The sequence below is a fragment of the Bos taurus genome, chromosome 27 (genome assembly GCF_002263795.3).
Source record: "Bos taurus isolate L1 Dominette 01449 registration number 42190680 breed Hereford chromosome 27, ARS-UCD2.0, whole genome shotgun sequence".
NCBI lineage: Eukaryota > Metazoa > Chordata > Mammalia > Artiodactyla > Bovidae > Bos > Bos taurus.
This window is the reverse complement of record NC_037354.1, coordinates 1477176-1498727: the sequence shown is the minus strand read 5'-3', so window position 1 is coordinate 1498727 and position 21552 is coordinate 1477176. Positions and strand designations below refer to the sequence as shown.

Below are 21552 nucleotides of genomic sequence, written 5' to 3'. Positions count from 1 at the left end.
ACATCAGATGACCTAAAGCTTCCGCATCAAGGTTTTGCCTGACTGGACTTGATATCCATATACAATATAAAAGGTACTGGAAACATTCATCCTTTGCAATGATTTAAAATTTAGGTGAAATGTCTTCAAACTCTCAAATGGAGCAGAGGAGTACACCACTTATCAGAATTCTTAAAGGATGTTTTGCAAATAAAAGGCTGTTTGAAGACCACCACATAGGGGTCAGAAAGGGCAGCTTAGAAGGCCTGTGAGCAGATTCCAGCCTGTTCCTGCTTGCTGGGGACCCCAGGAAGCAGAGATGGTGCACTGCTCTGCCTGTTCTCCTGCTGATCCCGTCAGATCACAGGGGCTCCCCACAACTTACCCAATGTCTGCACAGGACCCTCACATGCCTGCCATCCTCAGACCCTGTCCCCTGCCCCCCACCGTCCTAGCCCCACCTCCCGTCCTAGCCTCCACCCCCCACAACTGTATCCCTCTTCTGAGACCACCCCTTTGGCTGTGGCAAACAAACTGCCAGCTGATAAGGAAAGGATTAGATGAGCAACCTATGGCATTTTTGACTGAGGACTCTACGGCACTCGGAAGCCTTTAAAGACCCAACATGAAGATCTGAGGCTTCTACCCAGAGTTATGCAGTCCCCTCTAGATCACAGACACAAGAAACATCAACCCAGGCAGGGGGAAGCCTCCTCCTAAGGCTGGCTCAGTGCCTGGGGACTCAGACCTCGGGACCCGCCTAAGAGAAGGGCTGCTCTTCACCAGGTCGTGATGAGCTGACTTCCTTCACTCCTTTCTGCCGTCTGCTATTTGTAAAACAGAGAGGGATCTTAACTATGGCAATTAAATGTTATCTCGTGCACACAAATACATACATCCATATGTGTGTGTTTTCTTTTATTAGCTGATTATCCAATTAGTCAGTGCTGGGAGGAAAGGGAAGCTTCTTTGCATGCCTCTCATTAGTTTTATGGACTTATTTATAATATTCTAGTTGGTACTTGCCAAACTAATGAAATGTAAATAAAACTCATCTCTAAAACAAAATGGGAGGCAAATAAATGCAATATAGAGAGCAATAAATAAAATATTCCCGGACCAGTGATTTACTTAGTGGCTAGAGTAGAAACTCAAGAGTTTGTGTAATTTCCAAAATAATTTTTGGATTTAAAAAAGATTCCCCACCCTTAGCCTCACGAAAAGACACACACATTTTCTGAGCAAGTAAGTCTTTTCTCTATGAGCATCAATCTTTCAAAGTGTTACGAAAACCCCAAAGGCAAGCCAGTGTCCCGCAGGTGTTACCTTCCTCATCCAAGACAAAGCTGGAGGACACGCCGTCTGTGTCACTGACCGACACAGAGTACGTCCCCAGGTCCTCTTTGTCCAGGTTCTTGAAGTACAGCTTCGAGCTGGAAGGGGAGAGAGCCCGGGGCATGAGTTGCTGTGCTGGAAGGTGCTCCTAGCGGGTCACACCGGCCGGCCCAGGGAGGAACTTACTGGTCCCCTGCGGTCTCGACCTTGAACCTGTCGTCGTCCGCGATGTCCTCATAGGACTTGCACCACGTGAAGTGGGAGGCGTCCGTCACCTCCGGGCAGTCGAAGCTCAGATAGACGTTGCCCTCCTCGTCCACGCCTGCGCTGACCTCTTTGGTGCCTGCGGAGGAGCCGGGAGCACTTAGGGACACGGCGTCCGCCCCGGGCTCTCTCTGGAGAAGGGGTGGCCCGGCACAGAGTGCGTGCAACATCGAATCAGCGGTTTTCACTGACCATCCGCCCAGGATGTCGGCCAACACGCCCTCGGCAGTGACGGAGGGCAGAGGAGGACAGGTTTGCTGTCCCATCATCACCTTCTGTCCACGTCCTTTTCTGCACCCGGCACCCCTGAAGTCCAGACACTCGGTCCTTCCCCCTGGGGTCTGATCACTTCCACCCCTGGGCCTGGGCAGCACAGTCACAGCGGTCTCCCCCACACCCCGCTCTTCTGTCCCCACTTTTCCTCTGGGTCAGGGAGGGTGTGCTGGACGCAGCTGGACACCTGGCCCCACACAGGCCACTCACGGCTGTCCCTTAGGGGTCAGAGCCGGAGGAGACATGCCGGCTGAGCTGGGAGCTCCCTGACACCCTCCTCACCAAGACGACAGAGCCAGAGGCGGAACACCCCGCCTCGCTGGTCTCAGGGAGGGGAGACCCCGGGGATGCCATGGCTTCCACCCGATTCCACCCCTTCTGGGAGGCAGGGGCCCCCTCCCGGCGTGTCTCGTGTTCTGGGAGCTCACTTCCCACCCTCGGAACCACTTCCCCACCAAGGGCCCATAAGCTAGGCTCTGACTACTTGTAACCAAGACGATTACCAGAGGCTTTATAATTTTTGATCAAAACTCAGCCGTAACCTAAGACACCGTCGTCACTGCTTGCCTGCTGTTCTGCCGCTGCCAGTGAAGACCCCCACCCCCTCGGGAAGACCTCATGTGCCCCTCTCCGCCTAGGGTGGCGGGGCGTGTAGTATGTCAGGGAAGTCATCCTTTACCATGTGCGTCAACCACCTCCTTTCACGACAGTCTCGCCATCCTGCTGCCCACGCTCCACACGCCCGCTTGTTCCCTGCTCCAGGTCACCCTGCCCAGAGGTCTTGCCTGTTGCCAGCTGAGCGGGCGAGTCTCACCTGGCCTGGCCTCCACCAGCACCGGCTCCGAGGTGTCTGAGGGCCTCCCCACCCCACTGGCGTTCACTGCCCGCACACGGAACACGTAGGTCTTTCCTTGGTGAAGGTCACACACCTTGAGAGATGAAAGAAAAGTCACACGTGAACCGATAAACGAAAATGACTTCATCCTTCGTCACATTTTTATTACGAACATGCTTTCTTTTTATAAATATCATGTTCTTCCAGGTCAACCAGCCATGCAGAGGAAGTCAGGGGATCAGGAGGGGAGACGAGATCCAGGGGCGGGGCCTCAGGTCTGAGCCACTGACCACCCAACCCCGTCACCGCTGAGCAGGCGCCACTGACCTGACCCGTCACCACTGACCCATCACCACTGACCTGACCCATCACTGCTGAGCTGTCACCACTGACTCATCACCACTGACCTGACCTGTCACCGCTGACCTGACCCCAGTGACTACTGCTGGAGCTAGAAATAGAAACATTTGGAGAATAAACTCTTCAGATGTGTTCACACTGTGTATGTGTGTGTGTTTATCAGATAGACGTCCACCAGCAATCATATGAATCGAGTAAATAAAACACAGAGTCAGTGTGAAAAGACGTAATTCCAGTCATCACTGTGGATGGTACATCCACGCAGCCAGGACCGTGAGGTCTCAGCACCGTCAGGGGTGGTCGTGCGGCAGCAGGGAGAGGAAGCTGTCCTGTGCAGACGGTCCCCACACGCAGTTGCTGCGCAGGTCCGCAGAGGGCGGGCAGTCCAGAACCCCCAGCAAGCAGGAGGGGTACCCAGTCACACATGCCAGCCCCTAGGGGCCTCGGGCTAGACCCTGACACAGCCGCTCCCGAGAAGACAAGGCCTGAGGGGCCTGCGTCACCTTCAGGTAGCGATGCGGTGTGGCAGTCTCGTGGACAGTGAGCCACTCTCCGGAGTCCTCCTCTTTGTAGTCCACGAAGTAGCCAGAGACAGGGCTGCTGCCCGAATACACTGGGGGTTTCCAGAGCAGCACCAGGGACGTGTCCCGGACCTCACAGAACGTCAGGTCGTAGGCAGGGCCTGAAAGCGCACAGACGCCCGAGTCCCCACGCTCGCCCAGGACCCGCAGGCCCGTCCCGCAGAGAGAAAGGCGTGCAGGACGGTACCCGCCCACATCTGCCTGGACACCCGAGCATCACAGGACTCACCCAGGGACCAGGCATCTGCTCCACCACCAGGGGACCCCTCCCGCTGCGACAGCACCGCTGGGGTGGGGCTGACCCCCCACCCAGGTCCAGAGGAGCCCTGAGCAGTGAAAGCGGGAAGGGCCACAGCCCCGCCCTGACTAATCACCCTAAACCCCCACAGCCTCGGGGAACTTCCACAGCTTTCTCTTCCACTGACTTTTCTAAGGGGAAAAAATTAATATCACTAAAACCACTCTCCTCCCTCCCTGCCCAAAAAAGAAGGGAAAAAGCAATATAATTTGGCCCCAAAATTGAAAATTTTGAGCCTCAGAATTTCTGATATTTTAGGCTTCAACTTTGGGTTTACTGTTTTATGTTGTTTGGTTTTGTTCAAAACGTGAGCATAGTAACCATTGCATTAGGGACCCTGACAGACTGGGTACCCTGACAGGCCCTGATGGGCTGGATCAGTTTCTCTGGATACGCCCAGTCCTTGTGAATTTGTGAAAACACATCTGTGCATGTAGAGCTCTGAGTAAATGCAGATCTTTGACGACGAGGCCCTTCAGAACCAGAGACCCCAGGCTCCTGGGTGCTCTGGGAGGGGGTCCTGAACAAACGGACAGCCAGTGGCATCCAGCTGCCCCACGCCAGTCCCGGCTCCCACCTCCTCCGGGAAGCTGGGCTCCCCCCACCCCTGGAGCAGGTCCGCCCTGGACCAGCCTCTGGCCACAGCGTCTCTGACTCAGGGGAGCCGGGCTCAATCTGCAGCGGAGGTGGGTGGCCTCCCGCCTCACATGCCCCCTTGTCACTGCCTGGCTTGTGTGTCCACCGCCTGGACACAGGGCAGGTCACCTGATGCCCAGCCCTGGCCCGTGGGGGCGGTGGTGTCAGAACCTGTGAGGGGGACTGAGCATCTGCTGGCTGGGAAGCCTGCACCACAAAAGGCCCCTCCTCTGGGCAGCCCTGTGTATACAGGAGACACCCCCCCTTACCTGGTTCCGGCATCGTCCAGGCCTCACACTTGAACAGCTCGCTGGGGTCCGATGGCTGCCCGATCCCTGCCATGTTGGCGGCAGCAATTTTGAATTCATAGAGCGAGCCTTCAGTCAAGCCCTCCACCTATTCAGAGGATATGTCTACATTAACACTGAGCCCACAGACACAGAAGACAAACTTACTGTCATCAAAGGGGAAAGGGAGGAGTAAGTCAGGAGACTGGGATCAATGTCTGACATACACACGCCTGTGCATAAAACAGGTGAGCAACAATGACCACAAGGACTCCACTCAGCGTCTTATGAGAACCTCTGAGGGAAAAGGACAGACACACGCCTATGTGTGTGTGTGACTGAATCACTGTGCTGTACACAACAGTGTAAATCAGCTCTACTCAACTTCTAATTATTAAGCAAAACAAAGCTGCATCACAACCCACTGTCCATCAGGGGAAGCAAGCATTTCCGGCCGATCGAGGAGCCGGTCAGTGAGTCCAGCCCGCCTGCCACGGGGCCATCCCCACTCCCCCTCTCACACAGTTCCCTTGTGCACTCCATACGCCCTCCCTCAGGGACGACTTGATGACCCGGTCGGGAAATCAGGACTCAGAGATGAGAGCCACGAGGGGCCAGTGGCAGAGCAGGGTGGGGACGGGGCACACGGCCATGTCACCCTGCAGACGGTGCGACCGTCACCCACGACCCTGGTGGGCAAACAGCACCTCGCTTATTTTTCTCCGAGAAACCCTGAGTGGCAGCTCACAAGGAGGGGCTCTGGGAGCAAGAGCAGTGGCCAAGGGTTCGCCTGGGACTTGATTCTAGGTCTTTCTTGCCCTAAGTCCTCATGGCCCTGATTCCCTGCACCCGGACGCGATGTACACCTGAGCAAGTGACTCGCTGAGGGGCCTGGACACACACGGGCCTGGGAGACGGGCACACACAGGCCCAGCAGCGCCGTCTCCACTGCCTCCACCCTTCCTGCTCCGAGTACAGAGCCTCCTGCCTCCAGCGCCGCTACCAGCCCACCAGCCCCGGGAAGCAGCCCACCGCCCCGCTCTCCTCCCTGCTTCTCAGAAGAAGATGCTTCCTAAGGGCCTCAGGTCTCACACTGTTTTCATTCATCTTTGCTTCTGTGTCTAATTCTCTAACGTCACTGGACTCTGAGACGCTGGAGGGGGGACTCCGCCCCCCGGGGAGAAGTCGCCAGGCAAGAGGAACTGAACCCGCAAGCACCCACCGTCAGAATCCTCTCTTTGAGCGGCGAGGAGTTGACCTCATGCCAGTTTTTGTGGTGAGCCTCCCGCTTGTCGACGTAGTAGCCGAGGATGGGGGAGCCGCCGCTGAACTTGGGCACCTTCCAACCCAGGATCATGGAGTGGCCGTCACAATTCAGGAGGGTGATCCCATAAGGGTGGGAAGGGACGGCTGCAGGAGACACGGCGGGAAAGTCACCCGCGTCCCAGCGCCTCAGCCCGAGCCCCCCACGGCCACCTCTTCACCACGGGTGGCACCCCGGCCCCGCACCCTCCTCCCTCCTGTCCTGCCTCCCTGCCCCGTCTCTGCTGCTTCTTTTAAAGAGAATGGTTTTATAAAGGGCTTCCCAGGGGAAACATGTGGTAAAGAACCCACCGTCCATGCAGGAGGCTTAAAATATGGGTAAGAGCCTCTCATACGAGTTCACTGCAATCTCTAAACACACCTTCCAATACATACACAGGTCTTCTAATATTTCAATAATACAAGGGCCAAGAATTATTTCAGTCTGGCCTGGACATGTGAAGTAACAGGCTCTCCCCGCTCCTCTAAGGAAAAGCTGGAGAGAGCAGCTTTCTCATTATGCCTGTGAAGGACTGCCAAGCCTCCCATTGCCGGCGATGACCAGTACCCTTAGGCCAGGGAGCCTTAACTTCCTACACAGTCACAGAAACTTCAGACTAGTTCACATGAGCAGGAGTTCATTTCCCTTTGACTGCCGTGTTTGGAAGTGGACCATCTTTTCCCACCAGGATGGCAAGGATATTGCTGCCTCTGCTTGACTCTGAAGACACCACGGCACACCCCTCACTGATACCCAAACACAGCTGCCCAGAAATAAGCTGCCCCTATTATGGGACTAAATCACAAATGACTGCTTTTCCTTTAGTAGGAATGACTTGAAGAGGCAAGTGGTAATGTTTGAAAGTCCCTCCTGAGAAAAACTGATGGATTAAGACAATGACCATAAAATAAAAGGAGCGTTAATGTTTCACTATATTGCCCACCAAAGTATTATCAGATTTGACATTCCTCGGAAATTCCAGTAACATTATTTACTGTTAGAAGGGAGATCATAATTTCTGAAGATGCTTTTAGATTTAGATGGAGACAGAAATAAAGAGCAAAATGTGTCTCTCCTAAGTAAAAATAATATCCATACTCTGATTCAAAATGTGTATAAGAGATGATCTTGTTTCAAAATGTTCATGGGTACTTTTAAGCCTTGTGTTCCACTTTATATAAAATAATTATAAACAATTATAAAATGCAGAACTGCACAGATCAAGTTTCCTAGGGCACAATGCTACAAGCTAAGACACAAATTGTTCAGTGTGGTCAATATAATAATTCTAAAGATCACCATTTATGAATAAAGCCACAAAGTTACATAAACATTTGAAATTTTCTGGAATGACTAAGTTCCTTGAACTAAGAATAGCTGAAAAGGCCATTGATGTTCTATCCTAGCATCTTATTTTGAAAGGAAACAGTCATACCCTATACCATGCACTTTAATGTGGGCACGTGTGCTTGGAAACCAATGTGACCTCTAATAACATTTCCTATTTTTAACGCATATTATCATTTCCCCCTGTCACCCTGGCATTTGCAAGACAAGTAGCCAATTGATGAGAGGGCTCCACGTAACTGCGTGTTTTTCTGCTCAACAATTCACATCCACGCTTCCCCACGTGTAATGTTCCAAACGGCATCATAACAGTTGACTCCTGCAGAAATGAAGACGTAGTGGAGAACCAGGAGCTGGTGCAGAGCCTCCAGAGAAGCACTTACTGAGGGCGGCCTGGACTTTGATGACGTCCGACTCCTGCGAGTTCTCGCTCGTGCCGACAGCATTAACAGCCTTAACTCGGAAGATATACTGCTCGCCGGTGGTGAGGCCATGCACCACGAACCTGGAAAACATGAATCAGGGGCGTGATGGCCAGGGGCAGCCCTTTGTCCTTCTGCAACAGACACAGAAATTGCCTTGAACACACTAGAAACGTAGTCCCTGGGACTGGAAGGAAGTTTACTCTTTTGAGTGTCTCATGAATGCCTAACATCCATCCATTCTCATCTGCAGTTGTAGTTCATTAGTTCCCGTCACCATTGGTGGGTCCCAGATTGAGGGCTGGAGGAAGCTAGACTCTGACGGGGGCCCAGAATGGATGCCCGCAGCGTCCCCCAGCCCGAGCCGAGGGCCCTGGTCCCGGGCTGGGCCTCTCCTGCTCACTCGGGGGCAGGGGCGGGGGGTGCCGGGTGGCCACACCTGTTGTAGCCGATGGGCTTGTGGTTGCAGGGCTCCCAGACATTGGAGCCGGCCACAGAGCAGTCCACGTAGTAGCCCAGCAAGTCCTCCTCATGCTTCGGCCGGTCCCACTGCACGACCACCGAGGTCCTGGTGTTCCGGGACGCGAGGACGCGGCCAGGCGCCGAGGGCACCACTGCAGAGACAGGCACACAGGCCCAGCGGCATCAGGGCCAGGGGCCACACCGGGGGCCCACAGCCCCCTCGTCTACAGGGCCGGGGGCTTCGGTGAGGTTTGGACAACGAGGACAGAGCAGAGAAGGGGGCCCAGGAGGCACCAGGCAGTCCTCATACTCTGTCCCAAAGTGCCAGCCTGGCTCCCCAAGAAAGAAGCCCCATCACAGAGTCTCCCACCCCCACCAGCCCTGGTCCAGACCCTCCAGCGTGCTCCTCCAGTAACACACGTGCTTTCTTAACTGGGGTGTAAAGCTAGCCATTTAAGAAACAGGACACGTTTCCAGCAGATTGGAGAGACTCAGCAAGGGCCTCACATCAAACAATGATGCAGCCCTGGATCTCTCCCCTGGTGCAAGTCAGAATCCCTCTAACCCATACTAGACATCTTCAGAGACAGAATCGCAAGCCACACGGACCAGAACCCTAGTGCATGTAGGGTTGTATTGTTGTTTTAAAATATTTCTAACCCATTTATTGGCTTCATAAAAAGAAGATGGAATTTGGGAGAAATGTTGACCAAAACAAGGCAGAGAGATCGTCAACTCCAGCACAATGAAACTTTAAGACAACTTGAATTTTAACCCACAGGTGACATTAATGTCTTTGTCGACATTCGCTGTCCCTCGTGACATTGCCCAGGGCCCGTCTCACACACGGGTCATGTGCAGGGACTGCTCACCAATGGTGTCCTGGGCCTGGATGGGGGCAGTGATTTCCGACGGGTCACTCAGGCCGTGCTTGTTTGCCGACAACACTCGGAACACGTATGGCTTCCCCTCGGCGAGGTCGAAGACGGCGTATCTGGGGGACCTCACAGCCGTCTGGGCATTCACCCGCTGCCAGCTGCCGCTCCCCACCATGGACTGAGAAGACAAGGGCCCGATGGAAGCCACAGTCCCTGAACCCGCATCCCAGGGGGCGCTCGGCTCTGGCTCCCAGATTACACAGTGGGAGACCACAGCCAACGGCTCCTCTGAGTCCATCAACACCCCTGTTCTGAATTTTAGGAAAAGGAAGCCAATCTGGAGAAGGGGGTGAGAAACTACCCAAAGCTGCATATGTTAACAATGAAAATTTTTATGTGAAAGCCAATAAGTGATGGAAAACTTCAGAGAATCAATACATAGGTTGTAGCTCTAGTAAAGGTGAAATGAACTGTAAACAGAGCTAACCGAGGAGTAGATGCAGAAAATTCCATCAAAACTTCTCACATTGAGTTTAAAATTTTCACTGTTTCCCAGCTGCTATAGTAGTCACAAAGTGACACCTCCCTAAATAATGCAATAGCGTAGGTACATTATGATTCCAAATGACACATATGTATTAAATGTAGCCACTTCAGTCATTGTATAAAGACCTTCACTGGGGTGAGAGAAAGTGTATCATTTTGTTAAATGTAATGCAGCATGCCAACCACATCTACAATATGTGTGCATGTATGTGCTAAGTCTCTTCAGTCTCATCTGACTCTGTGCCACCCCATGGACTGTAGCCCGCCAGGCTCCTCTGTCCATGGGATTCTCCAGGCAAGAATATTGCAATGGGTTGCCATGCCCTCCTTCAGGGGATCTTCCTGACCCAAGGTTTGAACCCGAGTCTCTTATGTCTCCTGCACTGGCAGACAAATTCTTTACCACTAGTGCCACCTGGGAAGCCCATATCTATGGGCTCGATACGAAGATACAAACACCTATAGAGGAAAGGACATGTGCCATGTTAACAATGACTATTTCACATGATCAAATTGTTGGTGATTTTCATTTTGTCCTATATATCATCTATGTATTTGGAACAACAAACTGGTTCCAAATAGGAAAAGGAGTTCGTCAAGGCTGTATATTGTCACCCTGCTTATTTAACTTATATGCAGAGTACATCATGAGAAACGCTGGACTGGAAGAAACACAAGCTGGAATCAAGATAGCCGGGAGAAATATCAATAACCTCAGATATGCAGATGACACCACCCTTATGGCAGAAAGTGAAGAGGAACTCAAAAGCCTCTTGATGAAAGTGAAAGTGGAGAGTGAAAAAATTGGCTTAAAGCTCAACATTCAGGAAACGAAGATCATGGCATCCGGTCCCACCACTTCATGGGAAATAGATGGGGAAAGAGTGGAAACAGTGTCAGACTTTATTTTTCTGGGCTCCAAAATCACTACAGATGGTGACTGCAGCCATGAAATTAAAAGACGCTTACTCCTTGGAAGGAAAGTTATGACCAACCTAGATAGCATATTCAAAAGCAGAGACATTACTTTGCCAACAAAGATTCATCTAGTCAAGGCTATGGTTTTTCCTGTGGTCATGTATGGATGTGAGAGTTGGACTGTGAAGAAGGCTGAATGCCGAAGAATTGATGCTTTTGAACTGTGGTGTTGGAGAAGACTCTTGAGAGTCCCTTGGACTGCAAGGAGATCCAACCAGTCCATTCTGAAGGAGATCAGCCCTGGGATTTCTTTGGAAGGAATGATGCTAAAGCTGAAACTCCAGTACTTTGGCCACCTCATGTGAAGAGTTGACTCATTGGAAAAGACTCTGATGCTGGCAGGGATTGGGGGCAGGAGGAGAAGGGGACGACAGGGGATGAGATGGCTGGATGGCATCACTGACTCAATGGACGTGAGTCTGAGTGAACTCCGGGAGTTGGTGATGGACAGGGAGGCCTGGCGTGCTGTGATTCATGGGGTCACAAAGAGTAGGACACAACTGAGCGACTGATCTGATCTGATCTGATGTATTTTCCAATTTTTTTATAATGTATTTAATTTTTATCAGTGATAATTACTTTAAAAACCAGGATTGCATGCCTAATGTAATTTTCCCTCCTCTGGAGATGTGCCTTCCTTTCCAAAAAGAACATGATACGATACAGAAACTATATTTCAGTTTAATATAATTTAAAAATTTTTAAGATTTTTAAATATGTTTGCTGAAACTTGACCTTTCCAGCTCTGGGTAAGTCGATAAGGAAATATCCCTGAAGAGGGGGAGAGAAAACACCTTTCCTCCTCTCCCAGCCCTTCATCTGGGGTTTTCATGAGGCAAGAACTGTAAGTTAGACTCAGAAGAAAGAGGTTAACACGACTCTGCAACACAAGAAAGTCTTGCAGATAAGCGGGGAAAGCTGAGGGTCGTTATAACCTTCTGGTGTAACGAAAACTTCTGAAAACTGTTCATACTCACCCTGCTTCTCTTCACCTTGTATTTCACGTCATTACTGGGTGGGACATTTGCTCGTGTCAGTGTTACAGACTCTACCTGTATGTTATGTGTACTGGATTGTATGTTATATTGTCATATAAAGTCAGTATCATGAAACCACAGTTACAGGATCACGTGGCTACACGGGTTTTTCAACAGCCCACGACCCAGTCACAGGTCAGCGACTTGCACGAGTGGGTCACAAGCTGCATTTTCGTGTGATCGGCTGAGCAAAGCAGGATGGAGGGCACGTGGCATGTAGTAAGGACACGTGTTTGGAGTTTAGGTGGGGGTGTACATTTACTGTGTACACACTCTTTCTTTGTGTGCGTCCAGATCTAAAAGCAATGACTCTGTATAATCGTTCACCATCTGAACTGTGAATTGCTCAACACAGTCGCCACCACTGAGTAGTTACTCAGCTTATGAGCAAACTGAGAGCAGGGGCCGCTGTCCCCCTATGTCCCAAATCCTCAGAACCTGGGGCCTAGAATGTTCCAGCAGGAAGCACACTGCAGGCTCCCCCAGCAGAAGGCCGTCATGTGTAGCGGGACCCAGGGGCCGACTGGCCCGCACGAAGACTGCACAGCCCAAGCCCGCCACGTTCCTGAGGCCACGTCCACCACAGCACTGCTCAGGCATTGCCGGCTCAGCCACTGCCTGCAGCTTCACGATGGAAAACTGCGTGGAGTCTCTGAGATGATCGATCCGAGAGCTGCCCACCCTGAGAACCCACGACCCAGCGCCTGGGCAGACCCGACAGACTCGCTGCTCCTGGAAACCCGGCCAGTGTGTACCTTCTCAATGAAGTACATCAGCGGCTCCTTGCCCCGGGGCTCGGGGGGGTCCCAGCTGAGGACCACGTATGTCCTGCTGGTTTCCGAGGCATGAACGTTGGTGGGAGGTCCTGGGATCTGGACTTCACCTGGAGGAGGAATCCACACCATGAGCGCTGGCCGAAGCCCATCCCCCGCTACCCCGGCCCATCCCGGAGCAGGCGCCCCACTCCCCCGGCCCATCCCGGAGCAGGCGCCCCACTCCCCCAGCCCATCCTGGAGCAGGCGCCCCACTCCCCCGGCACATCCCGGAGCAGGCCCCTCAGCTGCTTCACAGGCCCTGAAGGACTCCAGTGTCAGTGTCAGCTTTTGCTCCATTTCTATTTTGGGAAAGTCAGTAAATGGCAAGAACTGTTTCTCCAGAGCCAAAGTGTAATGAACGGGTGAAGATCATCCAAGTACTTTTGTTCCCAGTATAAGCCAGTTTGTAAGAATAGAATCTAATCCAAAGCTCATCCAGAATTTCAACTGGACGTGGGAGGGGAGGGTTCACCCAGAAGAAACAGGGCGTGCGTGTGTGCTCAGTCGCTCAGTCAAGTCCAACTCTTTGTAACCCGTGGACTGCAGCCCACCAGGCTCCTCTGTCTATGGGATTCTCCAGGCAAGAATACTGGAGAATACTGGTTGCCATGCCCTCCTCCAGGGGATCTTCCCAACCCAGGGATCGAACCTGTGTCTCTTATGTCTCCTGCATTGGCAGGCAGGTTCTTTACCATTAGCACCACCTGAGAAGCCCAAGAAATAGGGCATTTAACCAGACATGCAGCTCTAACTGGGAGGGGGAGTCTATGGAGAGAAGGTATGAGCAACCGTGCTCTGCAGCAGGGAGTGGGGGCCTCCTGCTGGTTTCCTTTCATGACGCCCTCAAAGCACTGAGACTACACATCAACTAGCAAAGCACGTGGTTTCCCCCCACCTCCCCAGGTAGGTCTGGCCCACACCACAGGCACTGCCTTCCAGGTCTGTATACTTGACATTCCCACGTGATATCCACTAGCAAGCAGCCATAACAGAACATTGCATCAGAGCAGCCTGCCACCTCTGTTCTGCCACATGTCTCTCTCTAATAAAACGTTACGTGTCAGTGGTGTTATGTTTGGACGTGAGACCTTCTCGTAAGGAGTGGAGGCTCTCCAGACCCACAGTCCCAGTCACTGCGATACAAAATATTACGAGCTTCTGATTAGATTAGCACATGATTAAAGAGGTTCAGACATCCCCGGGGACATCTCAGAACCCTGCTCAGTATCCAGTTGCTCCCTCCAGACTCTGCCGCTGGCGAGGAGCTGCCCGGCTGCATGGAAACAGCACACACAAGCCTGGGTTTGTTTCATCAAGAGGCCTGAGACCGAGCTCATCACATTTTACAGGACACTGAAGCACAACCTGGTTTCACCCAGCAGCATCTGGCAAGTGGGCTGGGTTTCAGACAAGGAACCAGAGTGTATCCAGAAAGATGCCAAGTATGCAGGCAGAGCAGGGCCCCCGGGCCCACCTGCCGCATCCTCACCCAGAGAGACCCAGACAGAGGGAGGGCTCGGATCACCCGAACCCAGCAATGCAACCTTGCTTCCAAACTGAGTCCCAGCTTGTCTCAGAGGCACTTGACAACACAGGGACAAACCGCAGGATGGATGGAAGCCACACAGATGACGCAGCAGCGGGAGCATGGAAGACAGTGCAGACTGGCCTCTCCCGCATGGTCAGACCTGAGGGCCCAGAGCAAAGTGCAGTGAGAAGCACTCGATCTGAGCCCAGGCAAGAAGGAAGAACCCTCCCTGTCAGCTGGGAACCCCCGATCAGGGCAGCATACTTTGTCATCCAGACCCCTGGCTCCAGCCTGAGCCCCTGAGCCCAGCAGAAGAGGAGGGTCTCTACATGGCCCCAGAAGCCAAGGCGGGGACCATGGACAGAAGCTGAGGTCTGTCACTGACCCTCTGACCGTGGAGAGGCGCCTTAGAGAGAGAGAAGCAGATGGAGGCAAAACAGAAAAGGGGAATGTGCTCACAGTGGTGATGGTGGTGAGCACCTCCCGCAGCCCTGCCTCAGCATCACGGCCTGTTCGCGGGCTGTTCTGAGGAGCCACGTGAGCACCGGTGAAAGCAGACACGTGACGTGCAAAGGCGGCCCAGGAAGGGATGCAGGAAAACGCAGCACCTTCCTGGGATCACACAGCCCGCCAGTGGCCCAGCCTGGGTCTCCCAACTTCAACTCTGGTTTTCTGTTCTGTAGACCCAAGGAAGCCCCAGCCTCCACAGCCCGCCCAGGAGACTCTCAGCTGTCAGTGAAACATAAAGTTTACTGGGAAGTTTTAGAACAGCCAAGAAGACAGGATTCAGGAATGAACGACTGTAAATGAGTCTGCGGCATTCAGAGAAAAGGATGAGCTCAGTGAGTTGGCTACAGATGACCTGGCCTGGGACAGTGCAGTGAACGCTTGGATGTATAATTAGCAGGATGGAAACAATCTCATTATTTCTCCAAGAGCCTCTTCTCGTCTTTCTAAGAATGAAGTATCTATTCTTCCAGGGAACCACTCAAGAAAGGTTGCAAAAGCTAGATGATATTGAGAGAAGAGCATAGATATTAATTTAAATGTTTGCAGGAAGACATTAACCAACATTAAAATGATTAGAAAAAAATTAGCAAAACAATAAACATAAAAAATACCCTGAACTAACAGAAGAGCACTTTGTTAGCCAACAAAAATAACCTTTTTTTTTTTCATTAAAACAAATGGCATTTGCCAGCACTTTTCTAGTAAGAGCAATGCCAAGAAAGTTCAGCTTAGATGAAGAGATACGGGTAGGAAAGGAAGAAGTTCCTCATAGCCCATTTTGAACCCAGAAATGGTTTCCTTGAAAACATCATGGCGTTTCTTTCTCTCGCTAAAGACTTATAGATTGGAAGAGGTAGTCGTTGTTTAAAATGAGAAAGGTAAGCAAATGAACTCTCCGATCCCTGTGTAAGTACACAGGTCTTTGTTTCAGATTTGGTTTGTTCTAGACCATGGACACTGCCTGTGCCCCACAGGCAAAGCCTCACATAGCAACTGAGGCCCGTGAGGTTGAACTCCAGGCCGTATCAACAAACCGACTCCAGCAATTCTCTGAGTGTCTGAGCCTCAGCCCTCCAGTTGGTATGAAACGCTGCCTTCTTACGAGGAAACAGGAGATAAAACATGAAAGGTGTTTTCTGTAACTTTAGAAGACCTAGAAAGAAGACTTATTGTGTCTGTAAGACACACTCCCTTGGAATCAGCTAGAAAAGCAAATCTTTGGAAATGGGTCATCTCTTCATTTGGTGCTTAGTGAATCACTGGCTGTTTCAACCCAAGAACACGCATATCTATGTTTCAAGAGGTAGCTGTTCTGCCCAGAGGGGCACAGTCCTGCCTTGGAAAGTGTGTCAGGAAATATTACTTCACACACACACACACGCTTCTCACAGTGACCTTTACACAGTGCAGATTTCGTCCTGGATATTCAGCATCTATGTAGCAACTTACATGGGGCTTCCTTGGTGCCTCAGCTGGTAAAGAATCCGCCTGCAATGCGGGAGACCTGGGTTGGATCCCTGGATTGGGAAGATCCCCTGGAGAAGGGAAAGGCTGCCACTCCAGTATTAGAATACTGGAGAATCCCATGGACTGTATGGTCCATGGAATCGCAAAGAGTTGGACACAACTGAGCGACTTTCACTTTCACTTTATACAACAAGTTACAACCCTTCATTTTCAGTTATTTTTACCGTATTTGAACTCTGATGTGTCCACTCAGGGTAACTGAGATACTCCTCCCCTCACTGCTACCTTTAGAAGAAAAAGAACTTCTTTTTCCCCTCTCAGGTCAAAAACGCGTATTTTGTACAGGCTGGTATCCTATGAAACATCTGTTCTAATGTCATCAGGGTCATTTTTATTCACTGAAACACCTATGTTTTCATCAGTTCTTTGACGGTGGTGCTTTACTGTTATGTCGTGTCCGACTCTGCGACCCCATTGGTAGGCAGATTCTCTACCACTGAGCCACCAGGTTATGTCATGTCCGACTCTGTGACCCCACTGGCAGGCAGAGTCTCTACCACTGAGCCACCAGGTTATGTCATGTCCGACTCTGCGACCCCACTGGCAGGCAGAGTCTCTACCACTGAGCCACCAGGTTATGTCATGTCCGACTCTGCGACCCCACTGGCAGGCAGAGTCTCTACCACTGAGCCACCAGGGAAACCGCTCTCAGTTGTACAGGGGTCATTTTCTCAGCCTCTCCTAAATTATTTTCTTTTGTTATTTATTTGTTGGGCTTGCCTCTCAGTTTCTGCATTTTTCTGGAAGCAGAGGTTTTAATGGAGATGTTAATATTACCACGGGATTAACCAAAATTCGTCAAGGAGTTCCTCTGAGAGACACATGTTCGTTTTGAGACACTAAAGGAAAATTTTTACGGGGTAGAAGATACAGTGTTTGGGGAGCAGACTGAGGAGCAAATATGAAAATCAACCTCTGACTTTCTGACTCTGCAGCTCTCCAGGGAAAGAACCTGGGCTGTTTTTAAAAAGAGCTCAGAAGTACATCTCCCTGGACAGAAGCTCCAAATTAAGCTAGTTTTTGCATGTTTAAATTTTCATTCATTGTCCTCTGTGGATGGTAATCATAACTGCAATCAAAATGTTTGGATCCCGGTTAACAATGCACGATTCTCCTCCTCAGTGAATCGATCTTGCTACAGCAGGGAGAAATATCCAGGAGAAGTGTTCAGAAAAGTCAGTATACAAAGAGAAATGCAAACTTTCAAATCACAGGGACGTTATCTGATGGGAAAACTAGTCCCTCTTAGTTACAATGCTAGAAATAAAATTTGTGATTTAAAAGAAAAAAAAATGGAATACTGTTCATGCATGTAGTCCTGGGTAAAGGACTGCCTCCTTGGCCAGGAATCAGGGCTCAGGCTGGGCTGGTCACTGCTCCATGGCCCCTGCAGACGCTGGAATGACCCACATGAAGCCAGGACTCTGCTGACCTCCTCTCTCAGCCCTACCCTCTGCCTGCTCATCTTCCTGATTCAATGACCTTAAGCTGGGTCCAAAGGCTTTATTTCTACATGTGAAGAGCATACCCTCCACTCTCTAATCACAGCCCTAAACCCCTCTGGCAAAAACAGCCAAAAGGAAGTGGTGCCAAGCGCCTCACCTTCAAGTTCCTCCTGGTAGACCACGATGTCTTTCTCTCCCTCCAAGTGGACGGCTGCAGAGAGAAAGGTCGGTGCTGAATCTGAATCCAGAAAGCCTCTGCATTACGATGACAGCATCTGCACTAGGCTGAGGTGGTCTGAGTTGGTGTTTTGGAAGTGGGCTTAAGGACAGCCAGTGTTTCTCAGCTCTTTGTACTGGATTCAAGAGACCACGCAGCTCAGGACAATGCAGTGACCACTTCAAATGTCATTAAAGAGCATCATTAAGGACACAATCTTGCTGAGGAATCTGAGTCACATGAAATTAAAATTTAGAAAGAGAGGGCCTTGGCTTCAATGCCTTCCAGCTCTCATTATGCACCGAACTGACAGAACCAGTGGATAAAGAAAAGTCTAATTCTGAACCAGTTTAATGATTTCAGTGAAGAGCCTTAGGACGATGAAGAACCTGCCTTCCGAAGTGTAAACGTCAGTCTGGTGTCCACACTCCTAACGTGACCTCGAGGGTTGCCCGAAGCCCCTGGGCCACAGTCCTGCCGTGCTCAGCCCTGAGGATTCACTCAAGGCTCAGAGCCAAGTTGGGGGAAAGAGAAAGAACAAGCCACACAAACCCGCCGGACCTTGAACTCCAAAGGACCTACCTTGTAACCTTCTGAGGTCAACAGGGTCGAGGGCAGCCACGGCCTCGGAGACTCTGGAAGGCCGGCTGATCCCCGCGCTGTTGACAGCCCGCACGCGGAATATGTAAGACCTTCCCTCAAAGAGCCCAGTCACGGGGTATTTACAGATCTTCACGGGGGCGTCATTGCACTGTATCCAGTTGTCAGTTCCCACCTCGCATCTTCAGAGCACAAAAAAGAGCAGAGAGTAACAACTGCAGCAGTCTAATACGTGTATGCAAGGAGATCAGACCCGTCAATCCTAAAGGAAATCAACCCTGAACATTCATGGGAAGGACTGATGCTGAAGCTGAAGCTTCAATACTTTGGCCACTTGATGTGAAGAACCGATTCACTGGAAAAGACCTTGGTGCTGGGAAAGATTGAGGGCAGGAAGAGAAGGGGACGACAGAGGATGAGACGGTTGGATGGCATCACTGGCTCAAGGCACATGAGTTTGAGCAAACTTAGGGAGATGGTGAAGGACAGGGAAGGCTGGTGTGCTGGAGTTCATGGGGTCGCAGAGAGCCAGACATGACTTGGCAACTGAATAACAACAGCAGCATTCATTATACACACGTATAACAGTTACAGTGGGAGAGCATCTCCCAATTTGTTTTGGTTTCTGTTATTAATCCAACGTAAACCCTGAACAATGCAAGTCTGACCCTAGCATAGCATCAAATTATCGCCCTGATGGTGCATGTTTTACCTAAACACATAGCTTTGTTTGATGCCGCTGCTGCTGCTAAGTCACTTCAGTCGTGTCCGACTCTGTGCGACCCCAGAGATGGCAGCCCACCAGGCTCCCCCATCCCTGGGATTCTCCAGGCAAGAAAACTGGAGTGGGTTGCCATTTCCTTCTCCAATGCAGGCAAGTAAAAAGTGAAAGTGAAGTTGCTCAGCCGTGTCCGACTCTTCGCAACCCCATGGCCTGACTAACTAGTGACAATCTCTTTTGCTCTAGGGTGTGTATTATGTGGATAAAGACCTGGCATGCCTGTATCCATTTTGCTTTCATGTAGAAAACAAGTCAAAGGATGGAACCAAGACACAAGGACCAAAACATACATGTTGGATGAGGAAGAGAACTTAACCAATATTAAGCGAAAAAAAAAAAGAGCTGCTTGTTCTTTTCTGAAATAACCCCCTATGCCAATGCATTTATCACATACAAAACCTTAAATTCCTACCCAGAACCATCCTCTTATAACCAAATAGCTTATACCCTTCTCTCTTACTTCTGAACTCATGATCTTTGACTGTAATTTCATCCAAGAAGGGAAGCAAAAAGCAAAGAAAAGGAAATATATAAGCATCTGAATGCAGAGTTCCAAAGAATAGCAATAAGAGATAAGAAAGCCTTCTGCAGCAATCAATGCAAAGAAATAGAGGAAAACAACAGAATGGGAAAGACTAGAGATCTCTTCAAGAAAATTAGAGATACCAAGGGGACATTTCATGCAAAGATGGGCTCAATAAAGGACAGAAATGGTATGGACCTAACAGAAGCAGAAGATATTAAGAAGAGGTGGCAAGAATGCACAGAAGAACTGTACAAAAAAGATCTCCACGACCCAGATAATCACGATGGTGTGATCACTCACCTAGAGCCAGACATCCTGGAATGTGAAGTCAAGTGGGCCTTAGAAAGCATCACTACGAACAAAGCTAGTGGAGGTGATGGAATTCCAGTTGAGCTCTTTCAAATCCTGAAAGATGATGCTGTGAAAGTGCTGCACTCCATATGCCAGCAAATTTGGAAAACTCAGCAGTGGCTACAGGACTGGAAAAGGTCAGTTTTCATTCCAATCCCTAAGAAGGGCAATGCCAAAAATGCTCAAACTACCACACAATTGCAGTCATCTCACAGGCTAGTAAAGTAATGCTCAAAATCCTCCAAGCCAGGCTTCAGCAATACGTGAACCATGAACTTCCTGATGTTCAAGCTGGTTTTAGAAAAGGCAGAGGAACCAGAGATCAAATTGCCAACATCCGCTGGATCATGGAAAAACCAAGAGAGTTCCAGAAGGACATCTATTTCTGCTTTATTGACTATGCCAAAGCCTTTGACTGTGTGGATCACAATAAACCGTGGAAAATTCTGAAAGAGATGGGAATACCAGACCACCTGATCTGCCTCTTAAGAAATTTGTATGCAGGTCAGGAAGCAATAGTTAGAACTGGACATGGAACAACAGACTGGTTCCAAATAGGAAAAGGAATACGTCAAGGCTGTATATTGTCACCCTGTTTATTTAACTAATATGCAGAGTACATCATGAGAAACGCTGGACTGGAAGAAACACAAGCTGGAATCAAGATAGCCGGGAGAAATATCAATAACCTCAGATATGCAGATGACACCACCCTTATGGCAGAAAGTGAAGAGGAACTCAAAAGCCTCTTGATGAAAGTGAAAGTGGAGAGTGAAAAAGTTGGCTTAAAGCTCAACATTCAGAAAACGAAGATCATGGCATCTGGTCCCATCACTTCATGGGAAATAGATGGGGAAACAGTGTCAGACTTTATTTTTTTGGGGCTCCAAAATCACTACAGATGGTGACTGCAGCCATGAAATTAAAAGACGCTTACTCCTTGGAAGGAAAGTTATGACCAACCTAGATAGCATATTCAAAAGCAGAGACATTACTTTGCCAACAAAGGTTCATCTAGTCAAGGCTATGGTTTTTCCTGTGGTCATGTATGGATGTGAGAGTTGGACTGTGAAGAAGGCTGAACGCCGAAGAATTGATGCTTTTGAACTGTGGTGTTGGAGAAGACTCTTGAGAGTCCCTTGGACTGCAAGGAGATCCAACCAGTCCATTCTGAAGGAGATCAGCCCTGGGATTTCTTTGGAAGGAATGATGCTAAAGCTGAAACTCCAGTACTTTGGCCACCTCATGTGAAGAGTTGACTCATTGGAAAAGACTCTGATGCTGGCAGGGATTGGGGGCAGGAGGAGAAGGGGACGACAGGGGATGAGATGGCTGGATGGCATCACTGACTCGATGGACGTGAGTCTGAGTGAACTCCAGGAGTTGGTGATGGACAGGGAGGCCTGGCGTGCTGCGATTCATGGGGTCGCA

At 50.4% G+C, this 21552-nt stretch overlaps 1 protein-coding gene across 1 annotated transcript in view; it reads right to left on the bottom strand.

The window, feature by feature from the left end:
• The window catches only part of MYOM2 (myomesin 2), a 63954-nt gene that overhangs the window by 17856 nt on the left and 24546 nt on the right, over positions 1-21552 (bottom strand). The window contains exons 12-23 of the mRNA NM_001038140.2: positions 18446-18645; positions 17804-17857; positions 12577-12704; positions 9255-9438; positions 8360-8534; positions 7882-8003; positions 6071-6258; positions 4831-4957; positions 3550-3728; positions 2666-2780; positions 1501-1657; positions 1306-1412 (exon numbers count right to left, since the gene is read on the bottom strand). Of these exons, the coding sequence (NP_001033229.2) occupies positions 1306-1412; positions 1501-1657; positions 2666-2780; positions 3550-3728; positions 4831-4957; positions 6071-6258; positions 7882-8003; positions 8360-8534; positions 9255-9438; positions 12577-12704; positions 17804-17857; positions 18446-18645 (1736 nt within the window). The remainder of the gene's footprint in view (positions 1-1305; positions 1413-1500; positions 1658-2665; positions 2781-3549; positions 3729-4830; positions 4958-6070; positions 6259-7881; positions 8004-8359; positions 8535-9254; positions 9439-12576; positions 12705-17803; positions 17858-18445; positions 18646-21552) is intronic.